Source organism: Lepidochelys olivacea, assembly GCF_965140295.1.
Source record: "Lepidochelys olivacea isolate rLepOli2 genome assembly, chromosome: 11".
In the NCBI taxonomy this organism is placed as follows: domain Eukaryota; kingdom Metazoa; phylum Chordata; order Testudines; family Cheloniidae; genus Lepidochelys; species Lepidochelys olivacea.
In genome coordinates, this window is record NC_140421.1 from 34381588 (window position 1) to 34400182 (window position 18595).

General features: G+C 43.7%; 1 protein-coding gene across 5 annotated transcripts in view; it reads left to right on the forward strand.

The window, feature by feature from the left end:
* The window catches only part of SLC4A10 (solute carrier family 4 member 10), a 285654-nt gene that overhangs the window by 235794 nt on the left and 31265 nt on the right, over positions 1 to 18595 (forward strand). For all 5 annotated transcript variants that reach the window (XR_014713600.1, XM_084643433.1, XM_084643434.1 and 2 more), the window contains exon 15: positions 16497 to 16602. Coding sequence is in view for 4 of the 5 variants with exons in the window: in XM_084643433.1 (XP_084499559.1) it covers positions 16497 to 16602 (106 nt within the window). In the remaining variant the exon portion in view is untranslated. The remainder of the gene's footprint in view (positions 1 to 16496; positions 16603 to 18595) is intronic.

The following is an 18595-nucleotide window of genomic DNA, read 5'->3' on the forward strand; positions in this document are numbered from 1 at the left end:
TCTAAGGGTATGTCTTTACTGCACAATTAGCCTGGGATCTTACCCAAGTGTTGCCCCTAATCCCCCTCCTGTCCACATACAAAAACCTCACACCCAAGTTTAGTGATGCTTTCAACCTGGGTATTGAGTGCTGCTTTTACTGGTAACCCCCCCACTTTGTAGTGGGGACACAGGCTAAATCACTTGATGCTGATAGTTCTCCAATGCCTGATCACTATTCCCCCTGTGTGCCCAGAAGGTCAGATAAGTTTACAAAGAATTGTAAAGTGAATTAGTTTACTGCAACACAAAGAACCATGGAATGTACCCCCAGAAGTCCTAGTGACACACACAGGTGACTGCAGTACCAGTAAGAACACAGTAACTTTGGTAGGGCTTTGCACTCACCCAGGCTTGGCTAACCTCAGGCCCAGGTGCCAATCACCCAGATTAACTCTGCAGTGAAGACATACCCTTAGTTTAACACCCATTTTAGAAGTCAAGCACATAAATCACATTTTGGGATATAGATCAGATATGCAATTAATACAGATACGTATGATTAAGGCTATGATTTAGTCATGTGTATTTTTAATAAAAGTCATGGACAATAAACAAAAATTCATGGCCCGTGACCTGTTCATGACTTGTACTATAAATACCCCTGACTAAATCTTAGCTGGGGAGTATGCTGCTCTAGGAGGCCCTGGGGGAGCTGCTTGGGGGGTTCCCCTGGGGGAAGCTGCTGTTCTGGGGGTGTCCAGGGGGCCCACTGCTCTGGGGGAGCCATGGGGCCAGCGGCACCAGCTGCTGGGAGCCGCCGAGCAGGGGCTCCTCTGCTGGACCACCCGCCACTGCTCCAGCCGCCCCCAGGACCGCTGCCAAGTGCTGCCAAGCTGTGACAGCTCTTGCTGCCCCCGGGGCCGCTGCTTGGGGGAGTCCCCAGTGCGGCCGGCTGCAGGGCTGCCCAAGCGGCTGGCTGTGGAGCTGCTCCAGCAGTGGCCAGTGTGGCTGTCCTTGGGCCTAGCTGCTTGGGTGGCCTTGGGGTCAGCCACACTGGTTGCTGCAGAAGACACAGGGGTTGCAGAAAGTCACAGAATCCGTGACTTCCGCAACCTCCGTGACAGACATGGAGCCCTACTTATGATCATACTTCATCTCACCTACCATTCCTTTCGTTGGGCGTGCAAAGACCCAGTAATTTTAACCATCTCTGTGACACACAACACTTTCTTCTGACTATTGACTGCATAACTCCGACTGTTCTACTCTTTCTCCACAAACACCATGAGGAATTTGTTTCTCTGCGTTTAACATTACACAAAAATTTGGTTTGCAAGTGAAAAAAGTTGTAATTACCTGAAAATGACAGCTCTGCATGTCAGGTATGTCATTTTCAATCAAAGAAATTTTCAAATTTCTTCAGACATCTCAAAGACACATGGTGAGGTTTACTGGTACATCTATAGCAGATATGGTTTAAGAACTTGTAATTAAGTTACTTAAGTGCACAAGAAAAGGTGTCTTTTTAAGCAAAATCGCATGTACAACTTTTTATGCTTGTATAACTTCAGAGTGGGTTAAATGGTTTTTTTAAGCATTCAGCTTATTTGGACTGAAACTATAAGCAAAAGAAATATTAGTTGAGAAGGAATTTTTTGATAAATGCACTTTGTCACTCACTCTGGCAGAGAAACGAGGAAATGAGCCACACAAACATCACAGGATTTGAGGAGAGGTGTGTTTGAGACTTGCTTCTCTTGAGTCAGGTGCAGCACTGCCTATTTCCCTTTTCCTGGGGAAGCCTCCCAGCTGGGATCTTTCTGCAACTCGGCCTGGAACTCAACGGCTGGGGAAGGGATGGGGACCGGTTCCCTCTCATTGGCTGGGTCTGAGGCCACAGCCTCTCTGAACTGTGCCCCTTGGCGCTCCCTCCCCACCAGGGTAGGGTCATAGAATCATAGAATATCAGGGTTGGAAGGGACCCCAGAAGGTCATCTAGTCCAACCCCCTGCTCGAAGCAGGACCAATTCCCAGTTAAATCATCCCAGCCAGGGCTTTGTCAAGCCTGACCTTAAAAACCTCTAAGGAAGGAGATTCTACCACCTCCCTAGGTAACGCATTCCAGTGTTTCACCACCCTCATAGTGAAAATGTTTTTCCTAATATCCAATCTAAACCTCCCCCACTGCAACTTGAGACCATTACTCCTCGTTCTGTCATCTGCTACCATTGAGAACAGTCTAGAGCCATCCTCTTTGGAACCCCCTTTCAGGTAGTTGAAAGCAGCTATCAAATCCCCCCTCATTCTTCTCTTCTGCAGACTAAACAATTCCAGCTCCCTCAGCCTCTCCTCATAAGTCATGTGTTCTAGACCCCTAATCATTTTTGTTGCCCTTCGCTGGACTCTCTCCAATTAATCCACATCCTTCTTGTAGTGTGGGGCCCAAAACTGGACACAGTACTCCAGATGAGGCCTCACCAATGTCGAATAGAGGGGAACGATCACGTCCCTCGATCTGCTCGCTATGCCCCTACTTATACATCCCAAAATGCCATTGGCCTTCTTGGCAACAAGGGCACACTGCTGACTCATATCCAGCTTCTCATCCACTGTCACCCCTAGGTCCTTTTCTGCAGAACTGCTGCCTAGCCATTCGGCCCCTAGTCTGTAGCGGTGCGTTGGATTCTTCCATCCTAAGTGCAGGACCCTACACTTATCCTTATTGAACCTCATCATATTTCTTTTGGCCCAATCCTCCAATTTGTCTAGGTCCTTCTGTATCCTATCCCTCCCCTCCAGCGTATCTACCACTCCTCCCAGTTTAGTATCATCCGCAAATTTGCTGAGAGTGCAATCTACACCATCCTCCAGATCATTTATGAAGATATTGAACAAAACCGGCCCCAGGACCGACCCCTGGGGCACTCCACTTGACACCGGCTGCCAACTAGACATGGAGCCATTGATCACTACCCGTTGAGCCCGACAATCTAGCCAGCTTTCTACCCACCTTATAGTGCATTCATCCAGCCGATACGTCCTTAACTTGCTGACAAGAAACTGTGGGAGACCGTGTCAAAAGCTTTGCTAAAGTCAAGAAACAATACATCCACTGCTTTCCCTTCATCCACAGAACCAGTAATCTCATCATAAAAGGCGATTAGATTAGTCAGGCATGACCTTCCCTTGGTGAATCCATGCTGGCTGTTCCTGATCACTTTCCTCTCATGCAAGTGCTTCAGGATTGATTCTTTGAGGACCTGCTCCATGATTTTTCCAGGGTCCTGCAAAAACTCCTCCTCAGTCAAGGTAGAAGATCGGGTGTTCTTCATCTCTGACCATCTGTGATAGGACAGCTCCCAATCCTACTTCAGATGCATCTGTCTGTAAAATTAATTCTTTGTTGAAGTCCAGGGCTGTAAGCATGGAGATACTGCAGAGGACTGTCCGTAGATCCATGGATGCTTTCTTTGTGGCATCTGTCCACTTCCCCTTTTCCGGACCCTGGGCTTTTATCAGGTCTGTCAAGGGACTTGCTCTGGTGGCGAAATGGGAATAAATCGCCAGTAGTACCCCACCAAAAAAAAAAAAAAAGCTTTTAGAAGGAAACGGGAGCTTTTCACCAGCATCTGACCATGTTCCTCCATTCTTGGCTAAAATCCATACCAGAACCTGGGCCTGTCCTATACGGACCCTCTTACAGAAACGAATTATTGTCTCCAATTTTGTTAGCTGCTTTAATTAGCTCTATATTCTGTTTACTTTTTCCTTTTGGGGGATTTTCCAAATAAGTTTTTAACTGTTAGCAAAGCTTTGGCTTCTGTAATTAGCAGTGGCCGAACTTCAAAAGGTTGAGAGATTAATTTCTATTTGGAAGCTTATCCAAAGCTTATCTGGGGCATGTCAACTCGGGAGCTGGAAGTGTAATTTCTGTCTTGGGTAGATATCCCCATGCTAGCTCTGATTGAGCTAGTAAACTAAAAACATCAGTGTAGCTTCAACTGCATGGGTGGTGGGATGGGCTAGCTTCCCCAAGTACAATCCTGTCTGAAATCATAAATATATACTCAGGGCAGCTGATCCATCCTGGCATCTCTGTGGCTGCAGCTACACTGCTATTTTTAGTATGCTAGCTCCATCATAGCTAGTACAGGTATGTCTACCCAAGGTGGAAATTATACCTCCAGCTCCAGTGAAGACTCTAGCTGAATCTTTAAAGCTAAGCTGGAAAACTCAAGTTTTATTGTTAAATTTCCAGCATTCCCTGCCTCTGGGTGGAGAAGTTCTGGACAGCCTTCCAAGGAGAACAGTTGGGGCAAAAAAACCTAGCTGGCTTCAAGACGGAGTTTGATAAGTTATGCAGGGGATGGTATGTTGAAGCTGCCTACAATGGCATGTAACTGATCTGTGACTGCTAGTAGCAAATATCCCCAGTGGCCAGTGATGGGACACTAGATGGGAAGGGCTCTGAGTTACTACAGAGATTCTTTTCCAGGTGTCTGGCTGTTGGGTCTTGCCTAAAAGCTCAGGGTCCAACTCATCACCATATTTGGAGTCGGGAAGGAGTTTTCCATTGGGTCAGATTGACAGAGATCCTAGGGTTTTTTTTGCTGCCTTCTGCAGCATGGAACAAGGGTCACTTGCAAGTTTAAATTAGTGTAAATGATAGATTCTCTGTAACTTGAAGCCTTTAAATCATGATTTGAGGACTTCAGTAACTCAGCCAGAGGTTATGGGTCTATTACAGGAGTGGGTGGGTGAGGTTCTGTATCCTGGAACATGCAGGAGGTCAGACTAGATGATCATGATGGTCCCTTCTGGCTTTAAAGTCTGAGTCTATGAGAAGGGTGGGCACTGTGTCCATGTGCTGAGTCTGGAAGCTTCTGGTTTGGGGGTGGGGGAGCCTGGCTCAGTTTTTTTTTTTCTCCTTCCCTCCCTCTCACAACTGCTTCAGGGCCCTGCCACATGTTTCTAGTGGACTGTGTGCATGTTTCTGTTGCTGTTTCTTTGATGGTGGCATGAACTTGACCTCAGAATGGTCACTGATTTTTGGCAAGCTGCCAACATTTTTCTGAGGAACACAAGTGAGAGAAAGGAAATGATGATTTGAATACTTTATCTCAGCCAAATCTGGTGGAATTTCCCAGGACAAAGAAAATGCATTCCTGTAGCCAGAAGGGATTCCAAGTATCAAAGTTCTGCTGCAGACAATGGAGATTTGGCAGAATCTCAAAAAAAACTTTGCAAGAATCCTTTCTAATGGAAAGTGTTAGACAACCTAAATATAGGAGTTGCTACCAGCCTCTCCTGTAATAAACTGCAGAGGTCAGTAATAAGAGTAATTAGGACAATCAGTTTCTAACAGGTAGACATAAGTATTTGGATGTAACAAAATTGTAAGTCATTCTAAAATCATTCCTAAAATTTCACTTCTGCCAGTTTACCTGCAAGAAGTGAATTAAAATTTAACAAAAGACAACGGCCTCAAATAACTGAATAATCTTTTACTGAGTAACCACATGGTCTAATTAATGTACCTCTTGTCCTGTTTCTCTTCCCATGCTTTTTTTTTACTATCTTCACTTTTTTGCATCATGCCTGGATCTTGGTCCTGATCCGCAATGAGCTACATGCAGGAGGATCAACGCACTCAAAGCCAGCCCAGTGACTTCAGTGGGGACATATGTGGATGCAGGATTGGGGCCTTAGGTTGTAACATCTTTAGAGCAGGGATTCAGAAATAATGAAAAATATTAATAGTCACAACAGTTCACTCGAAGGACAAATGTAAATTCTATCTTTAAAGTGTTCTTCAGTGTGCTACTGTGCTGCAGTGTGAATATTTTTTTTCAGGAGTATTGCCTTGAAGAAATTAAAATGGCAACTCTGTAGGTCACATAAACATGTAATCTGTTTATGTGGTGTGCACATACTTTTTGGCCTGTTTCTTATTACTGTGACCTTTTCGTACTTTTATTGACCTTGGTGTTTGTAAATTGGCATGGCAATCCCTTCTCATTTCTCCCCACTCCTCCTCCTGCTGCTTTCTCCTGTTTTCCTTGCATTTATAAAATGTTTCTTCTCATGATGGGAAAACAAGGTTTTAAATGTGGACACTGAATGTCAGGATAGGTTTCTTTGACAAAAATGTCGTGCTTGTCCTACTTCTTCCCCAATCGTGTGAGTTAAAAATGCTAACGGGAGCTGAAGAGCAGAACAAAATAGGCATCTTAGGTGAAAGGAGTACTGCTTTAAAAACAATGATCCAGTATTCGTAAGTATCTTAAGATGCTGCTTATCTTTTCTTCAAATATGGGACATAAATCACTTCTTTGGTTGATATTTCTGGGTTCTTGGGACCTTATGATATATCTACACAGCATAGTAAGCCTGTGTGATCCGCACCTGCAGACTTGATGTCTCCAAGCCTGCGCTTGAGTGTCCACACTGCATTGGAAACCCAGGCCTCACAACCATCCTGGTGTGTCCATACCGTACCACACAGACTAGAGTCACAATTTCAGCTACTATGGTTTATACCATCATATCCCAGGGATCCTAGTGCCCTCGCCAGTATAGCTGCCTTATGACTTCATTCATAGTGGTTTGTCAGGGAACTTGTGTGTCCGTCCCACTAGAAGTGACTGGTTATAGTTCACCAGCACACCCAGCCAAGCTATTCTGTGCTGAATGCTCCCAGCAGCCGGAACCATCAACATGGATCCCAATGCAGTGGAAGAACTTCTCCACCTCCTGATGTCAGATTATTTTGGGAATCAGGTGGCACATCTGTGGGACACTGGTGGACATTTTGGTGGCAGTTTTTGAGCTACTGAAATTACCTCTCAGAGGCAGATAATGCCTTGCCAGCTGCAGTCCAGCTGATGCTGCTTGTGCCTGTTGCCTTAGCTGCAGCTTCCCCCTGTGTAGACCATCATTTCCAGAGTAGGGCTGCAAGCATAGATTGGTGGGATCCCTTCATAAAGCGGACATGGGTTGACAATTGGGCCCAGAATTTTTGCATGAAGAAGCAAACGTTCCTGGAGGTTTGTGATTAGCTTGCCTCGGCCCTTCAGTGCCACAACAACCACATAAGGGTCTAGAAGTGGGTCGCTGTAGCTACCTGGAAGCTGACTACCCCACACTGCTACAGGTCTGTGGCTAACCAGTTTGGAGTTGGCAAATCAACTGTGGGTGGTGTTTTGGCAGAGGTTTGTGAAGCAATCAGGACTGTGATGTACCCAAAGGTGGGTGTGATTCCAAATATTCCTCAAATAATTGCTGGCTTTGAGAGAATGCATTTCCCAGACTGCACTGGAGCTGTCTGAGACTCATGTATGTATAGTTTGCCCTCTGCAAGGAGCACATCAGTACATAAACCGCAAAGGGTATTACTCCATCATGATGCAGGCCCTGGTCAACCACAAGGGCCGATACATGGATACTAACGTGGAATACATGATGCTAGGGTGTTCCAGAGAGTGGGAGTTTGCCTTCATGGAGATGCTAGGACACTGTTATAAATGAAGTCACTGTCCCTACTGTTATTCTAGGGTATCCCGCTTAAACCATGTTGCCATGGCTTATGAAACCATACCCTGATTTCAGAAGACCCGGCAAAACAAGGTTCAACTACACACTCAGTAGCTGTAAGATGGTGGTGGAATATGAATTTGAAATCCCGTTGGCTCTGCCTTCAGAACCATTGGATTCCAGTGTCATCAATGCAGTCTGCATTATTGTGTTCTGCTATGTTCTGCTCAATGTCTGCAAGGACCAGGAATAACCTTTTTGCCAGTAGTGGACTCAAGACATCACTGGGTTTCTGAACAGGCACACATATCCAGACAGCATACCTGTCCTGACTGGTGCTGGATCCACATGTGCCATCAAGAATGCTTTGACCACCCATATAATGGGTTTGCATGGTCCCATGTATGAAAGGGAATGAAATGGAATTTGAGGGTGTCTATAGGTGTGGGTATTTGTTTTAAATGTGTTGGTATTCTGTATTATGAATTTTGGAAACACTTTCATAAAATGTATGGAAATGTGTTATGCATTTTATCAATACCGGCCATGTGCTTCAACTCTCAGTTTGTGGATTACTGTGATGACATTTATTGTAAATTTTTATTATGAAATTTATTGCGAATGGGCATGTGGTGACATTTTTTTAAATTTAATGCCACTTTTAACGTTACATACAGTAAAACTTGCTATTGTAACCTTTTGTGCAAATTCAATACTTAATTTTATGCAGGTATTTATATACCAAAGTTAGAACTAGAAAAGCAGACCAGCTGCCATCAAAACTTACAACACAGTAAACAAACTCAGTGCCAAAACAGTGAATGGTGCATGTTCCCAAATGACATGTTCAGCTATTCCTGGGTATCCTCTGTCCTCCTGTTTTTGGCCTTTCTGGTGCATTTTGCATGTGCAGGCTGCAGGTGGACTGGAGTGATTGAATGCAGAGGGTACATTTGTCTGTTCTGGGTGCTCTTGTTTATTGCCTGTGACATGGTCCAGCCAGCCTCTGAATTGTCCAAAGACTGCCTCACCTGCAGGATACAATAGCATGGAGAGGACTCAAGGTCTGCAGGAGGTGAAGGTGGCAGTGGAGCCTGCAGGCTGGTAGCCATGAGTACAAGTAACTGCTCAAACAGCTCCTCCTGCTGTGCTCTGTCTTCATCCCTCAACCTGCAGTCTGTCCACCACTCTCTTCTTGCACCGTGCAGCCTCTGTCTCTTTTTCCACCCACCTTGCATCCTTCGCCTTCTGATACTCCATTTGGTCCTTCTGGGACTCTGTCTGCTGATTTGTTTTATCTAGTAGAATCTCTTCCATCCACTCATCTTGGACTTTCTCCTTGCCTGCAGTAGGGTGGCTTCTGGTGCCTCAGTCAAAGATGCTGCTTTAATTAAAGGCCAAAAGATGACACTTTTTATCAGTGGGCTTTATTTTATACATACAAAAGGTACCCACCACTTCCAACATTCTTTGGAGCAGCACTGAAAGGCATCACATATCCTGGCAAGATGCATGTAAAAATTCAATTGAAATGATTTCTATATCTCCTTGATTATTTTCCAGAGTGGGGAAGAGTAAGGGAGCTTATGAGTTGTCTAAACACTGGCTATGGTTTTTCAAACCTTTCAGGCAGGGCAAGAACTGGAGAACATTGATATTCTGTAGGTCCCCATGTGGAAGCGTGCACTTCTTTTCCAGGCCAGTGGAGGACAGCCATCCATCTGTTCTAAGAAGATATTTAGGCATCTAAAGAATGACCTGTGTGTGTTGCTGTGGAGGGGGCTATTGAATTACAGAGGTGGCACTAATAAGTATGCCCTGCTCTGGAACATAGCAGATCATCCAGAGTCCTACTTTGTGAGTGTTCACTTTCATCACCAGCCAATGATGGGGGACAGTTCTTAGTAAAATGAGCAAGTTGCTGAGTTAGCATGGACATGTAGTACATCCTCCTAATGAGCACCCTGAATCCACGCACAGACCTGTCTGCCATGGGGACCCCTAAGCCAGATAGACAGCCACCCTCTGCTATAATTTGAATTCATATATTAAATCCAGCAGTGGACTAAATACACACTTGGTTTTGTTTGGATTCTAACAGCCTGTTTTTCTGGGACTCAGTTTACAGGTGGTCCAGGACAGTGTGGGCATGGCTGATTTATAAGATGCTCTATATTACATGGGAGGGGTACATGAGGCTGTTAATTGTGGAGCCCCAACCCATACTTATAACAATCCATGAGTGACCAGTAAAAATCTCATAACTGCTTGTTTACTGTTTTTTCTTTTTTTTTTTTTTTAATTCCATGGGATGTCTGGAGGAAGGGGGGCGGGGGTGCTAGGGGAATGGCGTGGATTCTGCCCCGAACAGAAGTGCACCAAAACCCCTGCTTGTTTGAAGAACTTAATAGGGCCACTAACCAAAAATCCCTTCCATTCATATATTAATAACAACAAACAAACAAACAGCAGAAACTTACTAGGCTCCGCCTCCGGCACTTGCTCTGATACCACTTGTGCAGTCGGCTGCTCCCCAGGGCCATCCCCATACAGCTCCTCTGAGTATGGCTATAGGACGTGCTGCAGAGTGGCAGTATAACCTCTTCAGTTACCCGCCTCAGCACCAGGGTCACCTCTTGCCCCTCATCCAACAGCAGGCTCTCCTCCAGCTGTGCTTGTGACTGGGGAGTTATAAGGGTGCCAACCCTGCTCAGCCGATTGTGATGCAACACTGTGGGCTCAGTGCTCCCTATAGTTCCCAGTCAAATTCCTCGTAAAAAGGGCAGGAAAATGGGGAATTCCCAGAGGTGCTGTTAGAATCTTTGACTTAGCGGTACTCTGTCTTCAGAAGCTCAATCTGCTCTGTGTATTGTTCTGCTCTCCAGTCAATCCCCACTGGTAACAGCCACTCGGATATAGCTTTGTAGACATAACTGTTTTTTGTGTTCTTGCTAAAGTTAAATGTCTTGCTCAACTCATGCCCAAGGTTAACCAGAATCCAGCTTTGTTCCTCAGGCCACCTAGCAGCACGCCTGGTGCAGGTCTTCTTTGTGCTGGCCGTATTAATATGTGTGAGGGTTGACTGTTTCCAGTTGAGCATGGAAATGAAGGGTAAAATGCTGAGCAGCTGTATTTGAACCACAAGGTTGCTTCTGTTTCCTGGGAAGCGAGTGTGAGAAATTATGGGATGGACAGGCAGAGAAGCACAGGGATAATGTTAGCGGACTCTCCAGACCAAAGGCTGGTGACCTGGATTTGAGTTGCATCCACACTGTAAAGTGCCAAGGCTTTGACCCACATCACAACAGGACTCAGGCTCTGACCCACCCCCCAATAGGATCCATGGGCCTGAGTCAGACTGATTTGTGTGTGAATGGAAGGAGGGCCTGAGTCAGAGCCCAGGCTTTTGTGCTTTGTAGACATAACTGTAGACACTTTGTCTTTCTTTATTGGTTGGGTTTTTTTTTTTCCAAAGTGATGAGTTCATGTTGTTTCTTAACCAAATAATTCTTCACCAGAAGTTACTCAATTATTAACAGATTACATTGAATAATTTCAGAGTGATTTCTTGGCATAGTAGTATGCATATTACAATCTGTCTTGGTATTGACATGTACTTAAGAATTAGGAGTAGAAAATCCCACTCTTTGATTTACTTAAGAAGCCAAGTTCATGTCAATCTGGCATGTCTTGTAAGGAGTATAGCAATCAGTGCCTGTGCAGCGTATCATGAAGACGAGTTTTGCCACATACAGTGCTGCACACGTGCCAGCGTTAAACGTTTCACGGTCTGTACATTAAAGGCACAGTTTATTTAGAGGCAAATTCTCCTAATTTTTATCTTGCAAAGTCCCGTGGCAATTGAAATCAGTAGAACTGCAGCGAATGTAAGTCAGAACAGAATTTGGCCCCTGGCTTAGAGTGTTCCTCATTAGCACCACGGATATAAAACTGAGTTTGAATTAAATTAATGAATTATTTTAAATTATTTTTAATTTAAATGTTCATTTGCTGTCCCTTGCAATGCCTTCTGATCCTTCCTACTACAGAGTGACTAAACCCCTCCTAGTTGCCTAATCCTCCAGTGATTTCCCTCTTTTTCCAAAAATTATACTAACCTCATCATCCAGTTCCTCCAGCTTTGACACAACAACTGTTTCCCCTTTCCCTCCACCTATGCCTCCCATCAGCCAGAACTCTATCCTACCTACCATCCAACTAATTTCCCAGGTGTTACCCTCCCCTTCCCCCCATGCTGCTTCTTCTGTCTCTCTTTTGCCTGTATGGCATCTGCCCTTCTCACTTTCCAATTGTTGACACCCTCCTCACTATCACCTCCTCTACTCTGGAAACCCTAGAGAGGCTCCCACATGGCTCACTCTTACCCCTCAATCACCCAGTTTTCAGGTGTTATGCAGTCTAAGCCACGTAATTTCTAAGGATTATGAAGACTTTACAAAGACTTTGGCTAGTTTTGCTATGTATATTGACTTTTCTCTTAAACCATGGATACAGTACATTCTAATAATCAGAATTTAACAGTGACATCCTCCATACAGAACATGTAGTACCATACTTCTAAACTCCCATTAGATCACATCTGTTTTCACAGAGAGATGTTTCTCGTCTTGGAAGGGGGTTGAGCTCTCATCTCAGAACCATTTCTTCGTGAAAGCTTTTAGATGAAGTGTCAGTGTGAAAATGCCTCCCACATAGTAGAACTTCTTTTATGAACATTAACCCTTAATGGCTGCAGACCATGGAGCGGCTGACAGTACATGGACTCCATTCTAGAAAAGCCAGAGTCTCCGTTAACAAAGGTTTATATTTTTGAATGTTAGGAAATGATAACAAAATGAGGAATTGTTTTTGTATTTGTAGATTTCTGCTTTCCTGACTGACTTTTTGGTAGCTCAGCATTTATCCTTCCTTCCACGATTCCAAGAAACCAGATCCCTTGCCATTTCCTTACTCTGATATTTTAAACGTGTCTTGTCATATATGTAGTGTAGCCGTAGCCATGTCATTAGAGAGACAAGGTGGGTGATGCAAGGTAATATCTGAAGTTTGTTCAATAAAAGAGAAATGTGAGAACCCTTTGCATTTAGGTAAAACATTAACCAAAGGCCACGGATGCAAAAAGTAGCATTTTGTCACTAGATTGGTTCTGCCAACAGAGGTGCTATAGTTTCGCCATCTTATTTTTGTCCATAATGACACCTAAGGGTTCACTACCTTTAATACTGGCAGTCCTTCCCTTTTGTATTTTTATCTGTGAAAACAGCAATTTCTTCCTAGCAAATCATTATGTATCTATTAGCATAACCAAAATGATTGCTAAGGTGCTGACTTATTACTCTTTCCACAAAGGGTAGTAAAGAATATTATTTGGCAAATGTGGTGTTTAAAACTATACTACATTACTTTAAAAACATATTTGTAGAAGTGTCCATAGCACATTGCTGTTTGATTTGAACAAGGCATGAACTCTTCAACAGGTCAGACAGTGTGTCTTAGATGCTGAGTAGGTGCCAACCATAAACCTTTAACTTTATAGCATTCTACTAGGAATCTTTGAACCTGCAATAGAGACAGTGAGTTATTACTTATTCCAGCTTTGTGTGCACCATTTTATCACACCACAGACAATATTCTGAGGAAGATAAAAAAACACGGCTGGTGCACACTGCAATGTATTTTACTTTAGTCCTGAGGGCTTAGCTCACTATTACAGGAAACAAAGTAGTAATGAAAGGGACTTTAATTTCATGTTATTGCTGCTGTATTCCCCTTTACTTATTTTAACTTAAGATTTTAAAATATAAAACCTCACACTGTTAGTAAAATGTCCCTGAACACAATATTCCTGCTGACTAATAAATTTGATTAATAAATTCCTGCTGAATTATAGCTTGGAAAAGGCTCTCCTGTGTCACTACAAACATCCATCTGCTGGCTGCATTGCTCCCAAGAGCGTATATTTTCTCCAGAGACATAAGATTATTTGAAGAGACATAGTGGAAATCTCATCTTTTACCACATAGGGCCACTTCAATATTAAGCCAGAATTTTCTGAGGCATTCCCTTAAACTATAGTTTCTGTATTCCCTGTAGCAGCACTTGTTCAGTGATAATCACAACAAACTGGTGTCTTTAACAGAGTGAACATCTACTTTGGCTTTAATTCTGTGTATCTGGGAGAAAACAAAAGAGTTTGATCCACTCACCAAGGATCTAATTCTGCTCCCACTTAAATCAATGGCAAGACTCACATTGATTTTAATGGTGCAGGCTCAAGACTTGGTCTGTGTGAACTGTGCTCACACAAATATCCCGAAGAGAAATGGTCAACCACTAACAAATGTCTATGGAATTTAGTAAATGATAGTTCATGTCTCCCTGGGAAGAACTCAGTGATAATGCTGGTGAGAAGGGATCTATTTATATAGTGGTATACAATGTGACTGACCAAACCACAAAATACACCCAATATTTTCAGGTGTTTGATTTTTATTGTTAGAATTATGAAATTCCAAAAGGTAAATTATTCAGAATATTTATTAAATCCTCTCACCAGTTATCACACTTCTGACTGTAAGGCGTTAGAAACGTTTTGCATAGTGTATCTAACTTTTAAATGTAACTTTATAATTTATAACTCATTCAGATATACAGTTTAGTATGGTGACATGCACAGTCTTCCCTTCTATTGAGAAAGAGGCACCCTGTGTCACCCTGGCTACTGTAATCACAAAGCCAATGGGCCATATCGTACTGTCTATCCAGTCTGTGATCAGCACTGGACTTCAGGAGGCAGGAAGCCTCTGGCCCATTGTGTTCACAGGAAATAGTAACTGGAAATAGCCACATGTGCATTATTACACAAACACTTGCAATAATGTAGCTGATACATTGTCACACATCAACTTTATTATGCTACTTTTATCCAGTATTAATCTATTTATTTCATTCAGTAATATTTTGAACTAAGTTTTGAACACATTCACTCTGCACTCAGGGCGTGATCCAAAGCTCATTGAAGCCTGTTGAAAAATTCAGGTGACTGAATTGGGGCATCCATTTCTAAGTTTCTTTGTATGGTGTTGCTTTATTTTATGTTCATGGGTTGTTATTTTTTTCATTATTTCTTTCATTTTTAATAATATGATTTCATTTAAAGTAAAACCAAGAAGGTCTACAAAGAAAATATGTCTATAAATGTTAAATAACAGGTGTGGGTTCACATGTATAGTACTTCAGTGGACATGTAATAGTACTACTTTGTGTTTTGCAGTATAGAGAGCTGCAGTTTTCATCTGCAAAACATAAAGTACTTTATAAACCTGGGTAAGAATTCCTATCCCTGTTTTATGGATAGGGAAACAGGCAAAGAGAAGGTTAATGACTTGTCTAAGTGCATACTGTGGTTCAGTGATGGAGTCAGGATTTGAATACAGATCTAGAGACTCCCACCTTTCACTTAGTCTACCAGGCCACAGCAGTCCAGGAAATGTTTAACACTAAGCGCGGCATAGCATTTTTTGCAGCTGTTATTGCTAGTTTTGTACTGTAGGTTTTAAGTGTGCTTGACTGAAGAATGCTGCAAGGCAAGATGTTTTTCCTTTCAGAATCTGCAAAACACCGTACATACTCTTTAAACTCTGCTGAGGAGCAAGCCTCCCACAGCTGCTTCAGATGCTTAAGACTTAATTTTGATTTTAAATTGCCTGTTTGGAGCATTGTCCTCCCACGCTGCCTCTGCCACATTTCCTGTGTTCAAATACAAACTTTAAAATGAAAATGAAACTTTAAGAGCAGCTGTGGAGGAGGGGGGAAATGGCAGATGCAGTGCTGCATGTCCTAGGGCTAATGCAAAATCCTGACAGGGGAAACACAGCACGGTTAGATTATGAGGAATGCATGACTCTAGAGCCGGGGTGGGCAAACTTTTGGGCCCGAGGGCCACATCTGGGTATGGAAATTGTATGGCTGGTCATGAATGCTCATGAAATTGGGGTTGGGGTGCGGGAGGGGCTGAGGGCTCTGGGTTGGGACTGGGACTGAGGAATTGGGGATGCACGAGGGTGCTCCCGGCTGGGACCAAGGGGTTTGGAGGGCTGGAGAGGGATCAGGGCTGGGGCAGGGGGTTGGGGCACACGGGTGGTCAGGGTGCAGGCTTTGGGCAGTGCTTACCTCAAGCAGCTCCTGGAAGCAGCGGCATGACTCCTCTCCAGCTCCTACACGGAGGCATGGCCAGGCGGCTCTGTGCGCTGCCCCATCTGCAGGCACGGCCCTTGCAGCTCCCATTGACCATGGTTCCTGGCCAATGGGAGCTGCAGGGGCGGCACTTAGGGCAGCGGCAGTGTGCAGAGCCCCCTGGCTGCCTCTACACGTAGGAGCCGGAGAGGGGACATGTGGCTGCTTCGGGGAGCTGCACAGAGTGGGGCAAGCCCTTGACACTGCTCCCCAGCTGGAGCGCCAGAGCAGGGCAAGCCCTGGACCCCACTCCCCAGCGGGAGCTCGAGGGCCAGATTACAACGTCTGAAGGGCCAGATGTGGCCCCCGTGCTGTAGTTTGCCCACCCCTGCTCTAGAGCCCAGAGCCATGAATAATAGATCATCTCCATGCAGGAAACTTCAGAGATATGGGCTTAATAGCACTGGCACATACTCAATACCAAGTCAGTGCTCTTAATGAAATCTGGAGTACATTAATAGAATAAAAAGAAAATTGTGTTATTATGTATAATCAGTTTCATGTGTCACCACAATGTTATGTACTATATATGCACATGTACTTCACTGTGAAGTATGCTCCTGCAGTACTGATAACTACTGATCTATATTCAGAATTCACTGAATTAAACTGAACTAAAATCATATTAAAAAGTAGAGCACCATTTTAATATCCTAATGCCATAAGCATAATAAAGAGTTTAGATTTTGTAAGTAAATACAAAAAATATTTCTTTATCTTTTCAGATGTAGTTGTGTGGAGCCAGATAATCCTAGCAATAAGACCTTGCAATATTGGAATGACCAAAATATCTCTGCATCGGACATAACTTGGGGAAACCTAACAGTGTCAGTAAGTGAAGTACTGAAACCTAATAAATCCATGAACATGAATGTTATCTTTTCTGCTATAGTCATATTAATAAATTACATTGCTCCAGTTATGATTGTATTGTTTAAATAAGGCTCATACAGTACTTTGCTGAACAAAGGTTAATGTAGATTTTGTATCATTAATATTTTTAGAAACTTTTTGCTCGATAATTATATAATCTTTATTAGTATTGTGATACAGCAGGGCCAGAGGGCAGCAGGAGAATGATAAATAGGTATATAAGCTCCAGGATGATTAAGGCCTTATTCTCTGTGGACTGAGGAGAGGTTACTACAGGATAATTAGAGCACCTGGAGCCAATTAAGGCCCTGGGAGGGAGCTGGCTGGAGAGGTCACCTGGTGAGGTGCTGCTGTGCCTTGGAGGTGGGGTCTCACCTGAGCCCCACCACGACCCCGCTGCCTCTCCCCCTCTGACAGGGAGAGGGGCTGCTCTCACGTAGCAGGGGCTACCGGCAGGGCTGGGCCGGCCTCTCCTCCCCAAGGAGGAGGGAAGGAGAGATGACTGTAGTTTGCAAGGATACTGTTATTGACCAGAGGATCAGAGTACCAGGGTAAGCAAAACGCTGCCCAAGCAGAGCAGGGGGACTCCCCAGGCACAGAGGACCGAGAGAAACCCTGCCCAAGGGGAAAGAGGATAAGAAGCCCATGAAGCTGAAGGAGCTGGGACCCATAGTAGGGGGCGGACCAGGATCCCTTCCCTGCTCCCTTTCTCTCCCACACCAGGGCAATAACGGAGCTGTCAACACTCAAGAATAGGGGCAAGGAACAGCGCCCTGACACATCACACCAAGGGAAAGAGTGGGACCCAGCACAGTAGTGTCGGCCATTTGCCACAGTACATGTTAAAGCAACAATGTGCATCATTGTGCACTGCTTTAAAAAGTGTGTTTACATACTAACAGAGAAGTATGACTGAGATTAAGTCTAAACACATCAAATGACAACAATGGATTTGACCTAAATTCTACCAGATGGCAAAACCAAAGCTGCCTTGTCTAAAAAGAATCTATAAGCTTCTATTTCCACTAAAAAAACCTTCCAGCTGTTCAGGCTACACTGACAGGGGAAAGAGAGCATTTGTTAACATCCTAGTTAGTTGCTAACTGTCTATTTTACCCATTCCTTTAATGTCAGCTATGTACTGTGTTACTATTGGAGTTGTATAAACATTTCCTTGAAATAAAAGAAATCAAGCCACCATTCTACAGCACCTAGTGCAAAATGTATTATTCTTGAAAGGCTTGTTTCACACACAAAATATTTGTTCCTGAACTATATATTTTTCTGGATAGGATTGGAGCCAGAGAACCTTACACTTATTATTTTCCTTTCCCTCAGCTGCTTTTGAAGCTTGATTGTAAATGGCATATTTGAACACTCTTTTTGAAGGCTCTTTTTCTTTTCTTGCAATATTTTCTTCTTTGTAAACGGTCATTTCATTACAAAGCCAATGACAATTCAGTCTAGAAAGAGAGAAAACTGGGGCAGGCTCATGAGACTCACAAGACCAGGCTTGTTTGATTTCTTCAATAGGCAGAGTCGTCATCATAGACATGTAGTCTTTCATTTTCATGAATTTCTTTTCAGAAAATTAGAAACCTTTCAAAAGCAGAACTCAGATTTGCCTTGGTTTAGTCCACTAAAGTCTATAAATGTTAATTCAGTTGATATTGTATTCTTTCTACAGTATAGATTTTCAACCCGGGAGTTGCCCCCCAATCCAAGGGAGTGACACAAAGATCTAAAGAGGGTCATAACCACTTCTCTTTCTTTATGGATTGATGGGAGAGTGTGTAGGGGTTGTCCCTGAAACTTTTTTGTGTTGTAACATGGTGTCACCGTATGGAAAATGTTAAGAACCACATTCTCAGGGATCCCAGTGTTTTAGGGGGAATATTCTAAAGTTTTCAGCAAAGACCTAACAGCCTGAGCTCTCAGAATAACAAGAGAA